Source organism: Pan troglodytes, chromosome 1, assembly GCF_028858775.2.
Source record: "Pan troglodytes isolate AG18354 chromosome 1, NHGRI_mPanTro3-v2.0_pri, whole genome shotgun sequence".
Taxonomy (NCBI): domain Eukaryota; kingdom Metazoa; phylum Chordata; class Mammalia; order Primates; family Hominidae; genus Pan; species Pan troglodytes.
Genome location: NC_072398.2, coordinates 70,777,679 through 70,800,452, shown reverse-complemented (window position 1 = coordinate 70,800,452; position 22,774 = coordinate 70,777,679). Strand labels below are relative to the sequence as shown.

Genomic DNA, 22,774 nt, shown 5'->3' with positions numbered 1-22,774 from the left:
ACCTATGGCATATTTCATTCAGAACCACTTTTAAATTATTCAATAGATATATAATATACCCTTATATGTTATTCACTATGTTAGGAGTTACAAAGCACAAGACAGATCTTCTTTCCTCTTTCTCCCCCATAACAAATTTAGTGGTAAAAATAAGACAATTTTAAAGTGACATTTGATAAATAACACAAGTAAATGGATAGAATAAGAGAAAGAAATCCATTAATTATAAAAAGAACCCTAGCCTAACTAAATATGTCATTAAGATGCCACTGGCAATGGGGAATTACCAAAGGAAAGCTTAATAAAAGAAGCAATTTGATCAAAGTTAGGTGTTATAAATATTAATCTGTAGGACATATTGGAAGAACAAGACACAGGAAACAGAACAATTAGGAGACTGCCAGTCCTTAGATCTAAAAGCTTGAGTGGCTTCTCAGTGCTCCCCATGCGTGGTCTGGTATTCCAGCCCTCCTAACATGTTCATAATATATTGTTCCATCCCTTTTCTCCCTCTTAAGAGGCTCTAGCCAAATTGGCCTACTCCCTATTCCAAAACAAAACAAAAAAGTCATATACTTACCAGCTTCCTGGCTGATGTTATGCTTTTTCCTTTGCCTAAAATGGCCCCCATCTCTACCTATCATTCACTTATTTGTGAACTATTTTAAGGTTTGGGGATTTACTGGTAAAGTACAAGCTGTTAACTTACGTGGAATTAGTTGCATAAATGAATAATTATAATTTAACACAGTAAGTATAATGACAGAGAAAGATGTGTTACCGGAGAACTAAATGGAAGTGTACCTTGACCTTCCCTTAGGGGACTGATAGAGGAGGAAGATTCCTGGGAAATGCAAAGCCTGTCCTAAGCCTCAGGATGATTAGGAGTTTACCTTGCAGATGTAGAATAGAAAAGAAAGAGGGAAAACATTTCAGGAAGAGAGAACAAACTAAGCCATGGCACTGAACTACACAATAGGGAATGTATTAAAGAACTGCAAGCCATTTGGTATTTCTAGAATGAAGTCTAAAACTGAGCACAAAGACAGAGACAGTGGCTGGATCGTGGAAAATCTGGTGTACTATATTAGGGAGCTTGCACTTTATAGGATAGTAGTTTTTAAACCCTTTTTAAGCAGAAGGACACTTTCTTTGTAGAAAGGCTTATGCAGAAGCCCTGTACAACAGATACACTGAGAATGATGTTCAGGTTGAAGCAGAGATACTTCCCCCCACCCCCACATACTTCCATACACAAACACACCACCACTTCTTTGAAAACCACTGCTAGAGGCAAAGAACTGCTGAAGGGCTTTAAACCTCAGGATGACATGATCGTATTTGCATTTTGGAACTATTATGATAACTATGTAAAGGATAGGTTTAAGGGGCAGAACGTCCCAGGCAGATACCAGTGAAGAAACTGTTGCAGGAGTTTAATTAAGAGATAAATAGAGGCTTTTGGCACCAGCTATGACAGAATGACTGGTGCAAGACGGGCCCTCCCACTGTAAACAACAAAAAATAGGACACCACCCCCTCACTATCTATCTGTCTATCTGTCTGTCCGTCTATCGATCAATCGAAAGAGAGCATGGGTGTGCAACACAACTATTTTCAGGCATTGGACAATAGGCAGCCACTGTGGTGGTCACCATTGCCCAGGTGTCTGCTGCATACTATCTTTCAACTGTGGTGCTGTAATCTGGAGGCCAGGCCTGCCAGAGTACAGTAGACTCACTGAGCTGAGGAGGCACAGAACAGAATTTTGCATCTGAAAGGGCTGGAACCTGCTGGGTAGGATACCAGAGAGTCTTTAGCTGGACTGCACATGTCCAGGGAAAGACTACGTAAGTTTTCCAGAGAGAAACTGAAGTATATTGAAAACAGAATAGAGATACTAGTGGTCATGTTGAGCAATGACAGAGATCTGACACTGCCAGTGAGAAATCTGTTTAAAACCTGACTACTCCAGGAATCCAGCTGAGATACCAGAAAGATCATATCTCAAAGTTGTGGAAATTGAGGTTTATTAAAGCCAAATGATTTATTTATATCTTCACACTTAGTACTGGTAGCCAAGGACTAATAAGTGAATAATTAGAATTGGAGATACAGAGTATAGATCAGTGGTTCTCAACTTTGCATGTCTAGAATGTCTAGAGTGGTCTAAGCGTTGGCATTTTTTTTTCTCCCCCCCAAAAAAACCAAAAAAAAACCAGGGTACATGTGCAGAATGTGCAGGTTTGTTACATAGGTACACGTGTGCCATGGTGGTTTGCTGCACCTATTGACCTGCCCTCTAAGTTCCCTCTCCTCACCCCTCACCCCCCAGCAGGCCCTGGTGTCTGTTGTTCACCTCTCTGTGTCCATGTGTTCTCATTGTTCAACTCCCGTTTATGAGTGAGAACAGCATTGGTTTTTTTTTTAAAGCTCCCATAGATGATTATAAGTTGCAGCCAAGGTTGAGAATGTCTGTTATACATGACACTTTGAGATGCTTATCCATGATAGGAAGGAGAGGAAACAACACCTTAAGGCAGTGGTTCGCAACCTTAGTGAGCATCAGAATCAGTCGGAGGCTTGTTAAAACACAGATTGCCAAGCTCTACCCTGAGTTTCTGATGCAGTAGGTCTGGGGTGGGGACTGAGAATGTGGTTTTCTAATAAGTTCCTGGGTTATGCTGTTGCTGCTGGTACCTAGACCTCTTGTTTTGAGAACCAGTGCCTTAAGGAAATAAGAAAGTTGAGGAATTGTTTTTTCTTTAAAGTACTGAAAAATCCTCTTAAGCATATAGTAGTCCTGAGCATCTTTTTAGCATTCTTTAGGAAAAGAAATAAGAAGAGCTTTCTGATGCTAGTTAGCGTAATCTTGATTTCCTTTACTTGACTATCTGTTTAATCTGTATGCGTTTAGATTGAAATCAACATTAATTTCCATATGATTCTAAACAATATGAAAGGCAGTTTTACAGAAAATATGTGTGTATGTGTGTGTGTATATATATGTGTGTGTATATATGTGTATATATATGTGTGAGTATATATATGTGTATATATATGTGTGTGTATATATGTGTATATATGTGTGTGTGTGTGTGTATATATATATATATATATATATATATATATATATATATATATATGTGCCACATTGCTTTTTGATTTTCATGGATGGTTTGAAATTAACAAAGAGGACAGGGAGCCAGAGCTCTAGTTTGGCTTTGTTATTAACACATCTTAGATACCTGAGATATCATTTACTCCTTTTCTACTTTCTTCCTCTAAAATGGAATGAAATTAAAGTGCTCGGTTTTGTTTGTTTGTTTTTGAGAGACAGGGTCTCACTCTGTCACCCAGGCTGGAGTACAGTGATGTGTTCATAGCTCATGGCAGCCTTAGATTCCTGTGCTTAAGTGATCCTCTTGCCTCAGCCTCCCGAGTAGCTGGGACTGCAGGTGCATGCCACTACAACTGGCTGATTTTTATTTTTTATTTTTTTAAAGATGGGGGATCTCACTTTGTTGCCCAGGGTCTTGAACTTTTGGCCTCAAGAGATTCTCCCACCTTGACCTCCCAAAGTGCTGCGATTACAGGTGGGAGCCCTACTGCACCTGGCCTTGATTTTTTTTTTTTTTTTGGAGACAGAGTTTTGCTCTTGTTGCCCAGGCCAGAGTGCAGTGGCACAGTCTCGGCTCACTGCATCCTCCACCTCTCGGGTTCAAGCAGTTCTCCTGCCTCAGCCTCCCAAGTAGCTGGAATTACAGGCATGCCCCACCATGTCCAACTGATTTTTTGTATTTAGTAGAGATGGGGTTTCACCATGTTGGTCAGGCTGGTCTTGAACTCCTGAACTCAGGTGATCTACTCACCTCAGCCTCCCAAAGTGCTGGGATTTACAGACATGAGCCACCACACCCAGCCAATTTTTTTTTTTTAGTTGAGGCAAAAGAAGATGAGAAGAAGCCCAGTACAGGGCCACAAGGGCAGAGAAAAAAAAAGAAAGAAAGAAAGAAAATTTACTCTCATGTTATAGAACTTGGAAGATACATAATTTTTATGAGGAATTCAGTATAAACAAGTAAATATGAACTAGTAAAATAAATTACAACAATCACAGTGGAGAAAATTCCTCATGTATAGCTGATTCTCTTAGCTATATGCTAAGATTTGTATATTTCAGCTTGGGTCATTTGAAAGTACTTGAAATAGGATCTATCCAATTTTAAAGGAGTAGATCAATATCTTTTTAAAAAATATTTTAGCTAAGAAGCAATCTGTAGTGTGGCTCATACCTGTAATCCCAGCACTTTGGGAGGCTGAGGCGGGTGGATCACCTGAGGTCAGGAGTTTGAGACCAGCCTGGCCAACATTGTAAAACCCTGTCTCTACTAAAAATAAAAAAAAAAATCAGCTAGGCGTGGTGGCGGGCACCTGTAATCCCAGCTACTTGGGAGGCTGAGGCAGGAGAATCGCTTGAACTTGGGAGGCGGAGGTTGCAGTGAGCGAAAATCACACCACTGCACTCCAGCCTGAGCAACAAGAGCAAGACTCCATCTCAAAAAAAAAAAAAAAAAAAAAAACTTAAGAAATGCAATTTAGAATAAAGGTTACATTATGTTCTTTGTATCCTGAATGAGAAGTAAAATGCCCTAACCTTTAAAAGTGATACTTTGAATACAACCTTTTATCATATTTTAAGTTTTAATACTGGGAAATAAAGAGTCTACATTAAAACTTTGAGAAAATAATTGAGTGAATTTTAGGCCCAAATAAGAAATATTGTATTTATTCTCTCCTTTGATATAGCAGAGACAAAATATGTCCTCATAGAAGACATTCTTACTTTATTTGGATATGGCGTTTATAAATTTGCATAGAAAAAATATTTCCTCCTAAAACACCATAAGAAACTACTACTTTTTTTCTGCATGGTTTAGACCTTTATTATTTAAAATAATAGGCATTTTTAGAACTATTATCAAATAGTTATGTTTATTTAGATTGAACTATTTCTTCAAAGAACCAGACTATTTTTTCCAAATTTACTGTCATTCTTCCCACTTTTAAGGCAGATACAGGATATCTTTCACCTTTTTTAATAGGAGATAGTCATTTAAACCTATCAGTGATACTCTTTTAATTATTTAAGTAGAGATAATAAAATTTCCGTCCTGAAAGGGACAGCTGACTTAGATTACTGTTTGTGAAGTTTTATATTACAGAGTACTTTTGGAAGAGTTCATGTCTTTATTGATGCTATTTTTTGGCCTCAGCTTATTTTTGTAATTTTACATTTCTTCTGCCCTTCAATTTCTCAGTGTGCAAAGAGTAACCATAGTTATGGTAATAAGGAAATGGGAGAATTGGGGGTCCTATAAGGAGTATGAAAATTTGAAGTGCCTATGGAGGCATTAGGAATTTGCTCCTCGGATTCTCAGTAACAGAGAGTTTTCCTTGCCATCATCTCCTTGACCCAAGTCACAGGAGTTGGATTACGGAAGCAAAGCAGAAGGCATGTACACTTAAGCCTATACCTGTCCTACTTTTGCTGGATCAATTGATGCAATACATGTCCATTATAATCATTTGGAGAAATAAATCATTCATTCCCCATCTCTTAAAAGGAGATAATAATAATGTCTCCCTCATAATGTCACACATATGAACTCATTAGACTTGCACATGTAAGAACTCAGTGTTTCATTATTGAAATATATGGAAAACAGTATTGGAGACATAATAAATTAGGAGTTATGATTAATTATGACATACTCTGCCAAACTATTTAGGATGTTACAATTCTTAATTCTGATAAAAGCTAGTAGTAAAATCTCATTACTGAATACTTAGGATTACCAGAAAAAAAAAACCCCAAAACCAAAAAAAAACCACAACTTTGAACCATCCCATTACTCTACATTGATAACCTGCTTTGTAAGTCTTAAAATAGTTATTAGTATTAGAGATTTTTTTTACTATTCATAGTTCCCATTCCACATATGCAAATAACCACTTGATATGTTTCTGAAATTATGTCAGAAAAAATGTTTATTAGGATTATAAAAACACTCTTACCTTTGGAAGAAAATATACCATTTTATGTTGGTATCTATACAAGTTTCCACTGAAAATGTGATTTATTAACTATGTCTAAGTGCTCAACTCTAAAATTGAAGAACATTTGGGTGATTTTACTACCTTTAATGAAATATTTTAAGATAATTTTGAGGCTAAGTCTTTCTGATCAACTTTTATTTCCATTTATTTTATTTAACATTGGACAAAATTGGAGCTTGTGAACCAGTTTCTGATGTAGAAAAACATTTTATTTGTGTGGGTGTTTTGTTTTCTGAGCTCCAGGAGCAAGTACGCACCTGGTTATGATTTGTACATACTTCATGTTAGCTAATTTACACGCCCACCTTTCCTGATGTTTCAGTTTTCTTTTTTCTTTTTTTTTGAGATGGAGTCTTGCTGTGTCACCAGGCTGGAGTGCAGTGGTGTGATCTCGGCTCACTGCAACCTCTGCCTCCCAGGTTCAAGCGATTCTCCTGTCTCAGCCTCCCAAGTAGCTGGGACTACAGGTGGGCGCCACCACACCCAGCTAATTTTTGTATTTTTGTAGAAACAGGGTTTCACCATGTTGGCCAGGATGATCTGGATCTCTTGACCTCGTTATCCGCCCACCTCAGCCTCCCAAAGTGCTGGGTTTACAGGCGTGAGTCACTGCACCTGGCCCAGTTTTCTTTTTAAAGGAAAGCTTACTGTGAAGGGGTTGGTAATACCTTACCATTGTATATACTTTATTTCTATATTTCTCCTGCCTTACTCTTTGTTACACACTCCTGTCTTCTTTGACTAAAACCATTATTCAATCAGAACGTAGTTATGGTGAGTTCACTATTAAGTTTTATCTTTTGCTTTCGATTAACTAGATACCTGTGGAAGGGGGACAGGAGCAGCAGACAGATTCCACCAAAGGGCGATGCCTGAGGAGAACTGTCAGTGTCCCTTCCGAGGGTCAGTTTCCCGAGTACCCACCAGAGGGCGCCACTAAACTGGGTAAGCTACTATGAAAAGGAAATAAATTCCTAGCTTTTATCCCATAATTTATGGACTTGTTACTGAGTAAAACAGAACATCCTGCATTTCCTGTTAAGTAAGTGCTTTGAAATCAATGGCACGTTAAGCGAGAGTTAGAGGTCATTAGAGAGTTCTGTTCTTTATAACCAACTGACAGCAAAGTTATTTTAAAGAGAAAGACTTTATGTGAGCACTAGTAAGGTTGCTGTTTAGTCCTAGGCAGATGGGATAATGTCTTGCTTCTGGGTTTATTGCTCAGCTGTAGATTTTGAGAGAGTATTTGGTGACCTTGTTGAAGCACTGAGGTTCATAAGGGAGCAGTATGTGTTGGAACTTAGTATTAAGTGGTTTAGATGTGTCTTGTTCAGGTAGCTACTGGTGTTGTCTTATATGATGTAATATTAGATCAGGCTAATTTAGCTAAGTTAATCTTGCATGTCTCATAAAAGTCATATGCTGGACTATGGTTGGAGTGGGTGACAAAAGGGAGAAATCCTACTTCCATTTTTCCAGTAAGGTTACTAAAGAAACCTTACTTCCATTGTTATATACTAAAGGAGTTAATGTCAATATCAAAGCAGCTAGCTCTTCTCCCATTCCCTACCAAATGTATTCTGTTAAATGTTTTCATTTTTAATAATGGATATTTAAATAATCAGACTGGTCAAGTAATTTTAAAAGAACATAATTAAGATTAAATAGAATAATGAAGCAATTTGAAAAGTAGGAATTGTTTTGGTGCTTTATATTGTTGTGTTATTATTTGCTTAGTGAACCATAGACTTTTGACATTTGATAAGTAGATGGAATCATTTATTGTCTCTATGGTGATCAGTATGGATAATTCTGTAATTTTGTGTTTTCTAAAATCATGGTTTGGTTTGGGATTTTGGAGGGGGTTGCCTTTTTCTTCATTTCTAAGTGGAACCCAGAGCTTTTGGCTGGAATTTGAATCCTTTTGGGCAGAATTTGAATCTTTTATTTTTCTTTTTATTGTGTAATAGTTGTTGCTTTCCTAGAAATTAGTTGAGTTAGCAAGTACTTTTTTCCAAGGAGCCACCTTGGAGAAGTCAGATTTTTCTCTCATCTTATTTCCACTATACTTCTTTAACATGTGTTGAAACCAGTTTAGGTGTGGGCCTAAATTCTACTAAAAACCTGTCTGGGTGTAACCATTTTATAGCCTATTTATATTTCACATCCAACTTCTATGTAAATTGAACTGACTTAGAGTCACCTTCTTTCAGTTCCTTTGCTTTCATTATTTGCAATGATATGTTGACTGTTGTCTCTCTTTTTTTTTTTCTGAGACAGAGACTTGCTGTGTTGCCCAGGCTGGAGTGCAATGGCGTGATCTTGGCTCACTGCAGCCTCCACCTACTTGGTTCAAGCAATTCTCCTGCCTCAGCCTCCCAAGTAGCTGGGATTACAGGCATGCACCACCATGCCCGGCTAATTTTTGTATTTTTAATAGAGACGGGGTTTCACCATGTTGGCCAGGCTGGTCTCAAACTCCCGACCACTGATGATCTGCCCTCCTCAGCCTCCCAAAGTGCTAGGAATAAAGCATGAACCACTGTGCCCAGCCTGACTATTGTCTTTACCAATTTTCTAGGAACCTTTCGCTCTTCAAGTTTTGACCCATAAAAGTCAATAGATTTTGAGGAAGTACAACTATAGTCTCAAGAATTATTGCAGTGTTATAGAAGAGAGAACTATATAGGAAATTGTTAAATATCTACAGTGTTCGAGGTACTGGCCCCAAAAACAAACTAAAGGGGACAAAAGTGTCTGGTCTAGAGCCAGTCCTTATCTTTTGTGCTTAACAAGAAGTCCAGTAGCCATTCTGACTCATGGACAGTCCATGAGCAAATGTCCTAAATTTGCACTAAAAGCTATCCTCATAAATATTATAGGGAAAAACACTACTTCTAGAGCCATTCTTCCTTACATGCCAGTCTAATCTTGAATTAGATAATTGTTCTTTTTTTTATTGTTATCTCCAAGTGATTTGTCTTTAGCCAGAATTTCTACTGTCAGGTATTTCATTGAATAATTGCTGTATATGTAACATTCTATGCCAGTCGCTAAGAGTGAAAAGAGGTATAAGATTTCTGCTCTTAGAACATTTTTTTTAATGTAGTTAGCAAGATAGGATGAATATACATAGAAACTAAAATATAAGTTAGTATACAAAAATTGATTGTCTATATACTAGCAATAAACAGGAAACGAAAAAAAATTAAATATCCTGTTTAATATAGCATCATGATAACAGATTTCTAGGGGAAAAGATCTAATAACAGATGTGAAAGACTTCTACATAGAGAACTTTAAAACATAAAAGAAAAAAAGATTTAAATAAACAAATGGAGGGCTAAATACCATGATGATGGTTTAGAAGACTTAATATAATGTCAGTTCTCTTTAAGATCAAAATTTCAATGAATTTCAAAATTTCTGTCCCCCATCCTTACCACCACATACACGTATACAAATTGGCAAGTTGATTCTAAAATTCATCTCGAAATGCCATAGACCAAGTATAGCCACAGCAGAAGAAAACAAGGTGAGGAGACTTAATTACTAGTATTAAGATCTGTTTAAAAAGTATAATAGGCCGGGCGCAGTGGTTCACACCTATAATCCCAGCACTTTGGGAGGCCAAGGTGGGCAGATCACGAGGTCAGGAGTTCAAGACCAGCCTGGTCAATATGGTGAAACCCTGTCTCGAGTGTGGTGGCATGTGCCTGTAGTCCCAGTTACTCAGGAGGCTGAGGCAGAAGAATCGCTTGAACCCGGGAGGTGGAGGTTGCAGTGAGCCAAGATTGAGCCACTGCACTCCAGCCTGGGAGACAGAGCGACACTCCATCTCAAAAAAAAAAACAAAGTATAATAGTGTGTTGGTGGAAGAATAAACAAATAGAATAGTGAAATAGAATAGAGAGTCCTGAAGTTATCCCATATATAAGGACATTTGGTGTGACATTTCCCTCACGGCGGTGAGAGAAAAGACAGTCTTTTTAGTCATTGGTGCTGGCTCAATAACATATCTTTTTGGAGCGGGGTGGGAATGAGGAGGAATTGACCTATAAGGTAGTGACCTTATAACCATGCACAAAATCAATTCCAAGATCTGAACAAGAGAGATAATACAATAAAACTTCTAGAAATAGTGTAGGATATTTTCATGATCTTGGATAAAGAAAGATTTCTTAAGTCAGGAGTGTCCAATCTTTTGGCTTTCTTGGGCCACATCAGAAGAAGAATTGTCTTGGACCACACCCAAAATGCACTAACACTAACGACAGCTGATGAGCTTAAAAAAAAAAAAAAGGTTCATGCAAAAATCTCATAATGTTTTAAGAAAGTTTAAGAATTTGTGTTGGGCTGCATTCAGAACCATCCTGGGTTGCATGCAGCCCATGGACCGTGAGTTGGACAAGTTTGTCTTAAACAATACAAAAAACACAAATTGTAATGGAAATAATTGATACATTGGACTATATTAAGATTAAGAATTCTGTCAATCAGTACATCATTAAGAGAGTGAAAAGGCAAACCACAGAGTAGAATAATATATTTGCAACACCTATAATGAACAAAGGGCTTTTATCTAGTATATATAAATGCTTCCTCGTAGAAAATGAGCAAGAGGCTTGAACAGATATTTTAACGAAGAGTTCACTGAAGAACAGACACAAAATAGTACATCCTGTCTGATTCCATTTATATCAAGTTCCAAAACCGTTAAAACTAATCTATGGTGTTAGTTATTAGGATGGTGTTTACTTTTGGGGAAGAGGCATGAATAGTGATTGGGAGGAATATAAAGGTGGATTCTGGAGTGCCAGTAGTGTTCTGTTTGTTGACTTGGGTAGGAATTACACAGGTGTGTTCACTTTGTGATAATTCATTGAGCATATATGTGTTATACTTAAAGAAAATTTTAAAAAGACAAAGAAAAATAAGCTAAATTGTACTGTCACATAAGTGGTCTATACTATTACAAAGTACATAGTAGGGAGGATTAAGAACTATATAGCCAACTCTGTTTTATGCTACCAAAAGGGCCACTAGGATGAGGACTAACGAAAATCATTAGGCCAGGTGTGATGGCTCACACCTATAATCCCAGCACTTTGGGAGGCTGAAGCTGGAGGGTCACTTATGTCTAGGAGTATGAGACCAGCCTAGACAACATAGTGAGACCCTATCTCTACAAAATAAAAAAATTAGCCAGGCATGGTGGCACACATCTGTAGTCTCAGCTACTCTGAAGGCTAAAGTGGGAGGATCTCTTGAGCCTGGGAGGTTGAGGCTACAGTGAGCTGAGATCACACCACTGCACTCTAGCCTAGGCGACAGAGTGAGACCTTGTCTCAAAAACAAAACAAAACAAAAACCACACATTAGATTAAGTGACATTAAGGTTCTTGGTAAGTTTAGGAACTGTAGTTTTAATGGTATGTGGCAGCAGAAACCCTACTGAAATGAGTTGAGAAGATAGTGTGATAAGGAAATCAAAACAGCAAATGGAGACAATTCTTCTTAAATGTTTGCCTGTGGAAAAACTGAAAGCGTTTCCTCTTAGATCTGGAACACAACAAGGTTGTGCACTTTTACCACTCTTATTTGTTATAGTACTGGAAGTCCTAGCTAGAGCAGTCAGACAAGAGAAGGAAATAAAGGGCGTCCAAATTAGAAAGGAAGAAGCCAACTTATTCTTGTTTGCAGATGATACAATCTTGTATTTGGAGAAACCTAAAGACTCCACTAAAAAACTGTTAGGACTGATAAACAAATTCAGTAAAGTTACAGGATACAAAATCAGCATACAAAAATCAGTGGCATTTCTGTATGTTAACAGTGAACAATCTGAAAAAAGAAATTTAAAAAGTAATCCCATTTATAAGAGCCACAAGTAAAATGAAGTACCTAGGAATTAACCAAAGAAGTGAGTATCGCTACAATGAAAACTATAAAATACTGATGAAAGAAATTGAAGGGGATGGCAAAAAATGGAAAGATATTTCATGTTCATGGGTTGGAAGAATCAATATTGTTATAATGTCCATACTGCACAAAGCAGTCGACAAATCCAGTGCAATTCCTATCAAAATACCAATGACATTCTTCACAGAAATAGAAAAAACAATACTAAAATGTATATGGAATCACAAAAGACCCTGAATAGCCAAAGTCATTCTGAGCAAAAGGAACAAAACTAGAGGAATCACATTACCTGAGTTCAAATTACAGTACAGAGCTATAGTAACCAAAATAGCATGGCACAGGCAGAAAAACAGACACACAGACCAGTGGAACAGAGAATCCAGAAACAAATCCACACACCTACAGTGAACTCAGAATTTGCTTAATGGATTGGATGTGGAAAGTGAGAAATAGAAGATTCAAGAATGTTGGCTAGAACAGCTACAGGAATGAAATTACTGTTGTTTAAAGTGGGAAGACTGTGGGGGAAACTAGTTTGAAAGTGTGATTGACCAGCAGCTCAATTTTTGCACACGTTAAGTTTGAGGGTATTATTAGACACCCAAGTAGAAATTTGTTGGATATATGAATTTGGAAATAAAGGGGAAGGTACAGACTACAGATACAAATTGCAAGCCTTTAGCAAATAGATGATATTTAAAACCCTGAGATTTAATGACATTCCTATTAGAATGTATGACAGAAGAAATGCAAAGACTAAGCCCTGGGACAACATTTAGAGGTTAGGAAGATGAGGAAGCACTAGCAAAGGAAGAACTAAAGAGGAAAGATGAAAATCCAGAATTTTGTTTCCAAATAAGCAAATTGAGACAAATATGTATGGGGAAGAAGAAGGGAGTGCTTAAGCACAGAATTTACTTCTTATTGACAAGAGTTCTCCGACTGTTGCATTCAGCAGTTTACAGTTACCAAGGATACTAAATTTGACACAGATTTTGATTCATCAAATTTTTTTCATTGTTCAATTCCCACCTATGAGTGAGAATATGCAGTGTTTGGTTTTTTGTTCTTGCGATAGTTTACTGAGAATGATGATTTCCAGTTTCATCCATGTCCCTACAAAGGACATGAACTTATCATTTTTTATGGCTGCATAGTATTCCATGGTGTATATATGCCACATTTTCTTAATCCAGTCTATCATTGTTGGACATTTGGGTTGGTTCCAAGTCTTTGCTATTGTGAATAGTGCCGCAATAAACATACGTGTGCATGTGTCTTTATAGCAGCATGATTTATAGTCCTTTGGGTATATACCCAGTAATGGGATGGCTGGGTCAAATGGTATTTCTAGTTCTAGATCCCTGAGGAATCGCCACACTGACTTCCACAATGGTTGAACTAGTTTACAGTCCCACCAATAGTGTAAAAGTGTTCCTATTTCTCCACATCCTCTCCAGCACCTGTTGTTTCCTGACTTTTTAATGATTGCCATTCTAACTGGTGGGAGATGGTATCTCATTGTGGTTTTGATTTGCATTTCTCTGATGGCCAGTGATGATGAGCATTTTTTCATGTGTTTTTTGGCTGCATAAATGTCTTCTTTTGAGAAGTGTCTGTTCATGTCCTTTGCCCACTTTTTGATGGGGTTGTTTGTTTTCTTCTTGTAAATTTGTTTGAGTTCATTGTAGATTCTGGATATTAGCCCTTTGTCAGATGAACAAATCACATGGACACAGGAAGGGGAACATCACACTCTGGGGACTGTTGTGGGGTTGGGGGAGGGGGGAGGGATAGCATTGGGAGATATACCTAATGCTAGATGACGAGTTAGTGGGTGCAGTGCACCAGCATGGCACATGTATACATATGTAACTAACCTGCACAATGTGCACATGTACCCTAAAACTTAAAGTATAATAATAAAAGAAAAAAAAAAAAGAAAAGCACGAAAAAGATGTTCTAAATAAATTGCAAAGAAGTCAAGTTATGTAACAGCATGTGCAGTCTAATCATTATTTCATTTTTTAAAAAAAGATACAGTATGCACACAGAATAAAGATTGCTTATACACATCAACGTATTATGAGCATTATCTTTATTTTGCTTGTATGTTCTAGATTTTCTTAAGCAATGTGCATTTCTTTCATACTAAAAATATTTTTAAATAAAATATACTAATTATCTTTAAAAAAATTTTTTTTTTCCACTGAAAATGAGGTGTTTTCTTAAGGCATGTGTGCATCATGTCTGAAGTACCCACTTCCAGATTTAGAAAACCTAGGAAAAAACTATTTTCCCCTAGTAACAGTATCCAGATTTTAATTTATTCATCAAAAGATTATCTAGATTCAAACCATGCAAAGCATGACTTGCTGAATTTTCAAGAGGAGGTAGTAGGGTTTTTTGTATACAAATAATACTGGAAGGCATATTAGTTGACCGTGTGAACTAGAATTAGTAAATAGTCATTTTCAATGTCAATGTAACCTACAAATTCAACTTCTTTTAAAAAAACCAAAGCTATCAAATATCTTGCAAGAGCTCTGAGAAAGGGGAAAAGTGAAAGCTGAAGAGGGGGCATTTTTGTGAACTGTGCATTTATGGAAGAAAATTTATCTCTGTTATTGCATATTGCTTACTGCTTGGCTGGTGGATAGCACAAGGTGAATTTGGAACTGTCTCCAATCTTTTTGTTGTATTTCTTTGACATTCCGGTAAAGTTCATGTTTTCATGCCCAAATGGGCAAACTACAGTATGAGCCTGAAATGAGCAAGGATAGTTGTTTGCATGTAACATCATAAACATGTTCATAAAGCTGGTTTAATTAGAAAATGCCAAACATTCGTAAGTCCGAGGCTTTCTCAGTCCTCAAACAGAAAGTTCAGATTGAACTGGTAAATTCAAATCCAAACATTTAGTAACTCAAGGCTGCAGAGATCTCATGCCTCTATTTTAATATTTTATAATAAAATATTAAAGTTATCCCATCATCTTACTTACAGAATGTCTGGATTTTTATAAAAACTGTGCCTGTGATAGTAAATTTGTGTTATTATCCTAGAGTCCTCAAAAACCTATAAACATTTGGTAAATATATTTAAAATTATAATTTAACATAGTATGCCTCTGATATATTCTAGCAAGCCTTAGGGAAGAGTGTATCAAAAGTCTTTTAGAGTCAAAGCTAGCTATCTAAAATTTTTATGTTTGTATACATGAAGACCAAAAAAGGAAATTAAGTTGGAAAACTCTGAGGAAAAGCCAACCTTTTACTTTATACCATCTTTTCCTAAGTTTATTGACCTCTAAGTGACCAAAAACTTGAGAAAACTTTGAAGAAAATTAATATTAAAGTAGAATATGTTCTCTAGGGTATTTATAAAAATAAAGGATAAAGCTTTTGATCAGAATTAATAAAAGATATTGATTATTCAAACATTAGCTTTTTTTTTTTTTTTTTTTGGAGGCAGAGTCTCACTCTGTTGCCCAGGCTAGATTACAGTGGCGTGGTGTAATCATGACCCACTGCAGCCTCAACTTCCTAGGCTCAACTGATTCTCCCACCTCCACCTGCCAAGCAACTGGTACTACAGGCACTCACCACCATGCCTGGCTATTTTTTTTTTAATTTATTCTAGAGACAGGGTGTCACTATGTTGCTCATGCTGGGAAACCTTGGTTTAAACCCTGGCCCTTTCTGTTAGATTAAATTAGCCTCAGTTCTAACTTTATTTGTAAATTAGTGAGGACTCTGTTTTTATTCCCAAGACATTGTTAGAAATATCTAGATAATTTATGAAATAATTTCAAGATGCTAGAATCTTCTATAGAACTACTGGATGGTAATAGCAGTGGTAGACAGGAGATGTGTATAATGAAGATTTAATATTATAAGAGATATATTCTTTCCTTTATAAAATAGAGTAAAAATGCTGATAAATAATGTCTGTGTATGGTAGTACTCAGTATTTAGATTGGCTATTAAATTAATGTGTGTATTTACTTAACCAACAGAAGCAGACCTTGAACTTTATGGTGATATATTAATACATATAAAGATCAAAATCTTTATAAAAAATAATATCCTGGTATTTCTAGCTCTGAAAGTTGGAGCTCAATGGATAATGGCAGCCACTGATTTTCTTTGAAATTTCCTTAAAATGTCATGTCTTGTTCCTCTCCTGTAAAATAAGATTATTTGACTACTATCTATAAGAAAGCTCACATTAAAACAGCTGCATAGTATCTAGGCATTATATTTGTATTCCACATTAATAGATGGCAGTGATATGCAAGTAATTTGAGGAGAACTCAGATAAGCTCAAGAATTATCAAAATCATTATGAATAATTAAGGTAGAAAACCCTGGAAAAATCTTCCTCAAGGTTTTGGTTGAGTAGTTTTGGGTTTTCTTAAAAACCATGAGTGACTATATATTTATTCTTTGAAATAAGATTTGGGAAGATGTATGTGGTAATACTGATGGTAATATTCTGGAAGAATTGGCTTGATTATGGGATAAAACAGCCATCTACAGTCAGTTCTGTTATAATGTGACATATAGAGTCCTAAAAATCACTACACTATGCAAGTGGAGACAAAGTGGTTAGGGGCACTACTCTCAAAAACATGGTCAGTAACACACAAAAAAGTGATAAAACTAGGTTTCAAATACTATAATGAATATAGCACGTTACCTTGAAAAAATCCTAAAGTTTCCTTGTGGTAGTGGGCATCAGACTAATTTGTAAGTGTATTTTGAATTGATAGAAGGAGGGTTATTTAAAAGCGGATAGAATGTTGTTACAACAGACATGTTTGGGTGTGGCTAATAACACTCATGCAGTGAACTGAGGCAGCTGGTAGATGTTTGAGGTGTATCTGAATATGAACATCTTGTATATTCAACATGGCTTGGTGAGTAGAGTTTTCTTTGTTCATTTAGTGTTTATTACAGATGAAATTTGTAAATTAGTGAGGACTCTGTTTTTATTCCCAAGACATTGTTAGAAATATCTAGATAATTTGTGAAATATTTTCAAGATGCTAGAATCTTCTATAAAACTACTGGATGGTAATAGCATTGATAGACAGGATATGTGAGTAATGAAGGTTGTGCATAAGGAAACACAGATTTTGTGTTATGTGCAAATTGTTACCTAAAATAAATCAATTGCAGTAGAACATTAAAGTTTTCAAAGCAAATATTATAACAGAACTGACCTTACTACCAATCTGATATAGTTAGATTTGCCCATTAGAAGGAAGTTTGCATTATTAGCCAATTAAATGCAAAAACTTCATTTACATTTGAACATTTCCCTGATTTTCTTTTGGAAGTAGTTAATTGGGTCTCAAAACTGACATGAATAAAATAAAAAAAAACTAGTACTTAAGTTCTCAAGCTAACCTACTAAAATCAATTTTACTGTTTGATTTTGTTACTTTTGTTACTCTTATGAGCTAGATTTTGATTAGCAGTAACATTTTTTTCGATTGGGACATCAGTTCTCAATTCTAAGTTGAGGTGTGAGACCACAATTCTGCTGTAATTTGAAGTTTGGATTCCTAATTTGTTCTTTTATCTTCCATATTTTAGCACAGTGGAGATTTGTTTACTTCTGTGAAGGTGGCTCCAAGGCAGTGCTGCCACTTATGGTTGCTCAAACTGTTACCCAATTACCTGTCACTTGTTATCGCTGATTTGTAGCTGTTTCATAAAATTTCCAGTAGATGGCAGTAGAGTTTCTTCAATAAAGGATTCCCTTTCTAATTTGTGGAAGTCATTTGTATAGGCTATTGTCATGGTTACTGTTCCCAGTTTGTACAGTCAAGTTCTGTGGAAATGGGTGCCCAAGAAGACCAGAGTAGAGTACTCCAAAATGTGATACCCACGCTAGAGGCTCCTCTTAATCAGCCCTAGGGCCAAGTTCTTAGGAAATCACTGTGGTGGTTGGAGAATCAGGTGGGAAGTAGGAATGATTTTTAGATTCAGCCTGGACATCTAGAGGAGATGAATGGCAGATTGAACACAAGCATCTAATTATACTCCTCCCAGAAACTCCACCAAACCTACTAAAGGTGTTTTATTTTAAAGACATGATCCATCAAGGATATGGAGAACGAGAAAGAAGAAAACAGCCATACACACACACACACACACACACACACACACACACACACACACACACACACACTGAAAGCTGAAAAGCAAATAGAGTGTGGCAAATGACATAGCTTACTTAAGAAAGCCAAATCTTAACTTGGCTATGAAGAAGGCTAAAAATGAAGCTGACCTTTACCACAGAATCTTTAAATAGCTCAGGAATTGAGCCAGACATATGTGGTAGCAGATCCCCAGGTCTCCTCTTCCCCATTCCACTGAACAACTGTTCTTCCTACCTATACCTCCACCTTAGTATAAGACTCCAGGTATACTCTTTGGAGGGGAAAAAAAAAAGCCCAAGTATCTTTGGATTGGGAGATACTAGGCAAAATTGAGAACAGGGCATTTTACCACATATGAGGGAATTAGGTGAATATGTGCATGCTGAGTGATGGGACTCCTCCACCTTTCTTCTCTCACTTGCCTTTACCCTACAGGCAGGAGATTAGTAGAATACCCCTTGGGGTATTTAGCCCAAGAAGAAAGATCTAAGAATACCAACTTTCCCAAGATTAGTGGACATCTGAAGAAAAGCCTGAAAGAAAGAGACTAAAACATACAAAAAAAGAAGAAGAAGAAGAAAAGAAAAAGAAAAAAGGGAAAAAACAACTTGGAGGTATAGAGACTAGGCAGGGAACAGAAAACTTTAAAAAAATGATTGATATCCTCAGAAAGATAGGATGTTACATACATGAAACAAGAACAGAATGTTTTACAAAGTTGAGCTTTTGTCTACTAAAAAATTAGAATATAAAACTCAATATAAGGGTTGGAAAATGGAATTGAGAAAATAGAAAGTGGAGAGAAAAAAAAGACAAAATAATGAGAGGACCAGTCTAGGAAGTTGAATATCAAAACAACAATTCCAGAAAAAGGGAAAGAAAGGGAGCAAAACCCTAGCAAAATAATTTCAGGAAATTTCCCACCACTGAAAGATATGTGTTTCCAGATTGAAAGGGCTTACTGAGTTCCCATGACAAGGCACATTTCATGAAATTCTAAATTGTCTCTAGTTACAAGAGACAGTCTTACAAACCTGCAAAAAAAGGGAAATCGGAGTACATACAAAGGATCAGAAAGGCTTCGGACTTACAATAAGCAATATCAGAAGCTAGAGAACAATGAGGAATGCCCTCAAAATTCTGAAGGAAATTTTTTTTCCAGTCCAGAATTGTATATTTAGCTGTAAACCGTTAGTTAAATTTGAGAATAGCATAAAGACATTTTCGGACATGCAAGACTCAAAAAAGATTACCTCCTACACATCATTTTTCCTGAAGCTAATGAAAGATATATTTTACTAAGAATGAGGACAGGAGATCTAGCACAGGGGAGAGAAAAAGGGAACTTTTAGTAGAATGCTAAAGACAGAACCAAGTTTAATAGCTCGGTACAAGATGTAGAATGAAGACAGCCAGTTCAGACTGGAGCAGCTGATAAGGCTGTAGTGAGACTTTCCAAGAACACAAAATTGATAAGTTAACTCAATCAGCGGAAACAATAGGAAGCGCATTTGTGGTTGAATTAACAATAAGCATATAGATATCTAAGCAAATGAATAATACAAGAGAACACTATAAGAGAAACAAAAAAGTAGCTCAGGACAAAGAGAACACTTCTATAGCACTTTTTATCATATTGGGCACTTTACATATATGAATTTTTTAATCCTTGTAAACCCAAGAGGTAGATAATGTTACAATGAATATTTTATGGATAAGGAAACTGAGGCATAGAGAGGTGAAGTAACTTGCCTAAATAGCTAGACAGCCATTAAGTGGCAAAGATAGGCTTTGAACCCTGGAAGTATGCCTTCAAGATCTATGCTCCTGACCACTATGCTACAGTTTACATAGGATTTACTCTGTGGCTGGAGTCTAAATAATGTACATAGTCATAATATTGTTTGCCTTTACCAAAATTATTATGTAACTATATAGGGAGGGTGAGAGAATAGGAGTATGTATGCACCTACTGGGATGGTGATGGAGGAGGAAGGATTCACATTCTCATCTTTCATAGTGGAAAGTCAATAGATAATGTCTAAAATAGAGAAATTTTAAAATATCAATAAAGCAATATTATTCATTATTTGATGTTAACTACCAAAACAATTGGCTAAGAGAGGTAAAAGTGGTTGCTTCTGCAGGAGGAAACGTGTTAAAAGAGGAGGGCTGGGGATTGCTGTTTGTTTTAACAAGTTGTAGAACCAGTTGACTCTAAACTGTGTGCACATTTTTTTTTTTTCCTGTTTTGAGACAGGGTCTCACTCTGTCACCCGGGCTGGAGTGCAGTGGCATGATCACAGCTCACTGCAGCCTCAAACTCCTGGGCTCAAGCAATCCTCCCACCTCAGCCTCCCAGGGAGCTGGAACTGCAGGTGCACACCACCACACCCAGCTAATTAAGGGCATTAATTCCTTAGCTTTTAGGGATTTAAATGGAAGGGCATATTACATTGATGACGACAGGTGGGTTTCACACTACTAAAATATACTGTTTTTAAAATTAGCTAAGTCTCTTCTCATTCTATAGTCACTTGTAGTAAGATATGAAGTTAGCCTTTAAAACAGCTTAGTTTTTTCTTATCTAAGGTAAGGAAGATAAATTGAATCTGACAAAACAAGACTAAAAACTTCTTGGCGTTTTCAGGTTAAATTATTATAATCTAATAGACAATAAAAACAACCTCTATTGGATGCTTCAGGAATGTTTTAAGAAGATATTTCCTTCTCTTTGTCTCTTTGTTAAATAAAAATTCAGCTGAAATAATGCTAAAGAACAAGTTTTCTGCAGACCATAAATGCTGTGCCTATGATTTAATGTATCATTTTGATTGTTTATATTTCTGCCAATGAATTCAAAACCCAGGGACCACGATAGTAAAATACATAAGAATTAATTCCACATAGGTCTCTTGTAGACTCACAGCAACCTTTGCTCACGTGAGAAGATCCAAAAGTGGAGTTTTTATACCTAGGTTAGGAATATTTTTACTGTGTTTCTTGCAGTGTCATATAAATAGAATTCAGAAAATGTCAGTAAGAAAAATTATCTGTATGTAAGTCGTTTTATTTTACAGTTTTCCAAGTAGTATTGGTGGTGAGCCTAGCAAATATTAGGCTAACAAAATAATTCTCTTGCAGCTTTTAAAGTACCACAGCTTCCTACTTTAGATTACAGATTTGCCAGTGATCTGCATGAAAATGAAATAAATAAAACATGATCTACAGGGTTATTGGACAAGTGTTATGTTTCAAACTGTCATTTTATGAATTCAAACTACTTTCTAACGTTTTATTATTTGGCCTCATGTTAAGATTTTCTTTACCTCTTTCCCCCCCCAAATATTGGGGAAATTATTCTTTATTATGTTCACAATATTTTTTTTGACTGAGATTCAGTATTTTTAGTGTTTCTCTGTGAAGTAAAGCAAGCTTCTGTGCTTGTTCAATACTAGTTGTAACATCTTATTTGATTTGAAGTGATAGGCATCACAGATACTTTTATAACTAAAAACAGCTTCCTCTCACTTTATTATTATGACTATTTAATTCGTAAAATTTACTCAATTTAGAAACTAAGTTAAAACCAAAATGGCACACTTGAGTTATTCCCAGTTAAGCTCTCATTCACTGAGTCAGTTAACATCCTTCTTCGATAACAAGCACATTCTAAGTTTTCAGTATATCAGCTGGTTTTTAGCAGATTGTGAAAGTTTTGACACGTTAGTGGCTATCTCCATTCTTCACCAACCTTTTCTAAAAAGTACTTTATCTGTGCACAATAATTTTTTGTTTATTTATTTTTTTGAGACGGAGTCTCATCTCTGTCACCCAGGCTGGAGTGCAGTGGCTTGATCTTGGCTCACTGCAACCTCCACCTCCCGGGTTCCATCGATTCTCCTGTCCCAGCCTCCCAAGTAGCTGAGATTACAGGAATTTGCCACCATGCCTGGCTAATTTTTGTATTTTTAGTAGAGACAGGGTTTCACCCCATGTTGGCCAGGCTAGTCTCGAACTCCTGACCTAAGGTGATCCACCCACCTCGGCCTCCCAAAGTGCTGCAATTATAGGCGTGAGCCATCGTGCCCGGCCTCAATAATTTTTTAATAATTTTTTCAATACCCTGAAATCTGGTTTTATTTGCCACTGAAATTACCCCCAACTATCAGAGATTTGATAATAAGTTTCATAACTTCATTTTTTTTTCTTTTTTGTTTTTCTATTTTTTTTAGCTGGTGTCTTGCTTTGTGGCTAGGCTAGAGTGCAGTGGCGCATGGCATGATCATAGCTCACTGCAGCCTTGACCTCCTAGGCTCAAGTGATCCTCCCCTGCCTCAGCCTCCCTAGTAGCTGGGACTACAGGCATGTGCCACCAGAACCAGATAATTTTTTTATTTAAAAAAATTTTTGTAGGTCGGGTGCAGTGGCTCACATCTGTAATCCCAGCACTTTGGGAGGCCAAGGCGGGCGGATCACCTGAGGTCGGGAGTTTGAGACCAGCCTGACCAACATGGTGAAACCCCGTCTCTACTAAAAATACAAAATTAGCTGGGTGAG

At 36.7% G+C, this 22,774-nt stretch overlaps 1 protein-coding gene across 4 annotated transcripts in view; it reads left to right on the top strand.

Moving 5' to 3' along the window:
- The window catches only part of RASAL2 (RAS protein activator like 2), a 377,113-nt gene that overhangs the window by 194,120 nt on the left and 160,219 nt on the right, over nt 1-22,774 (top strand). For all 4 annotated transcript variants that reach the window (XM_001154236.7, XM_016933217.4, XM_003949647.6 and 1 more), the window contains exon 3: nt 6,939-7,065. In XM_001154236.7, coding sequence (XP_001154236.3) covers nt 6,939-7,065 — 127 coding nt within the window. The remainder of the gene's footprint in view (nt 1-6,938; nt 7,066-22,774) is intronic.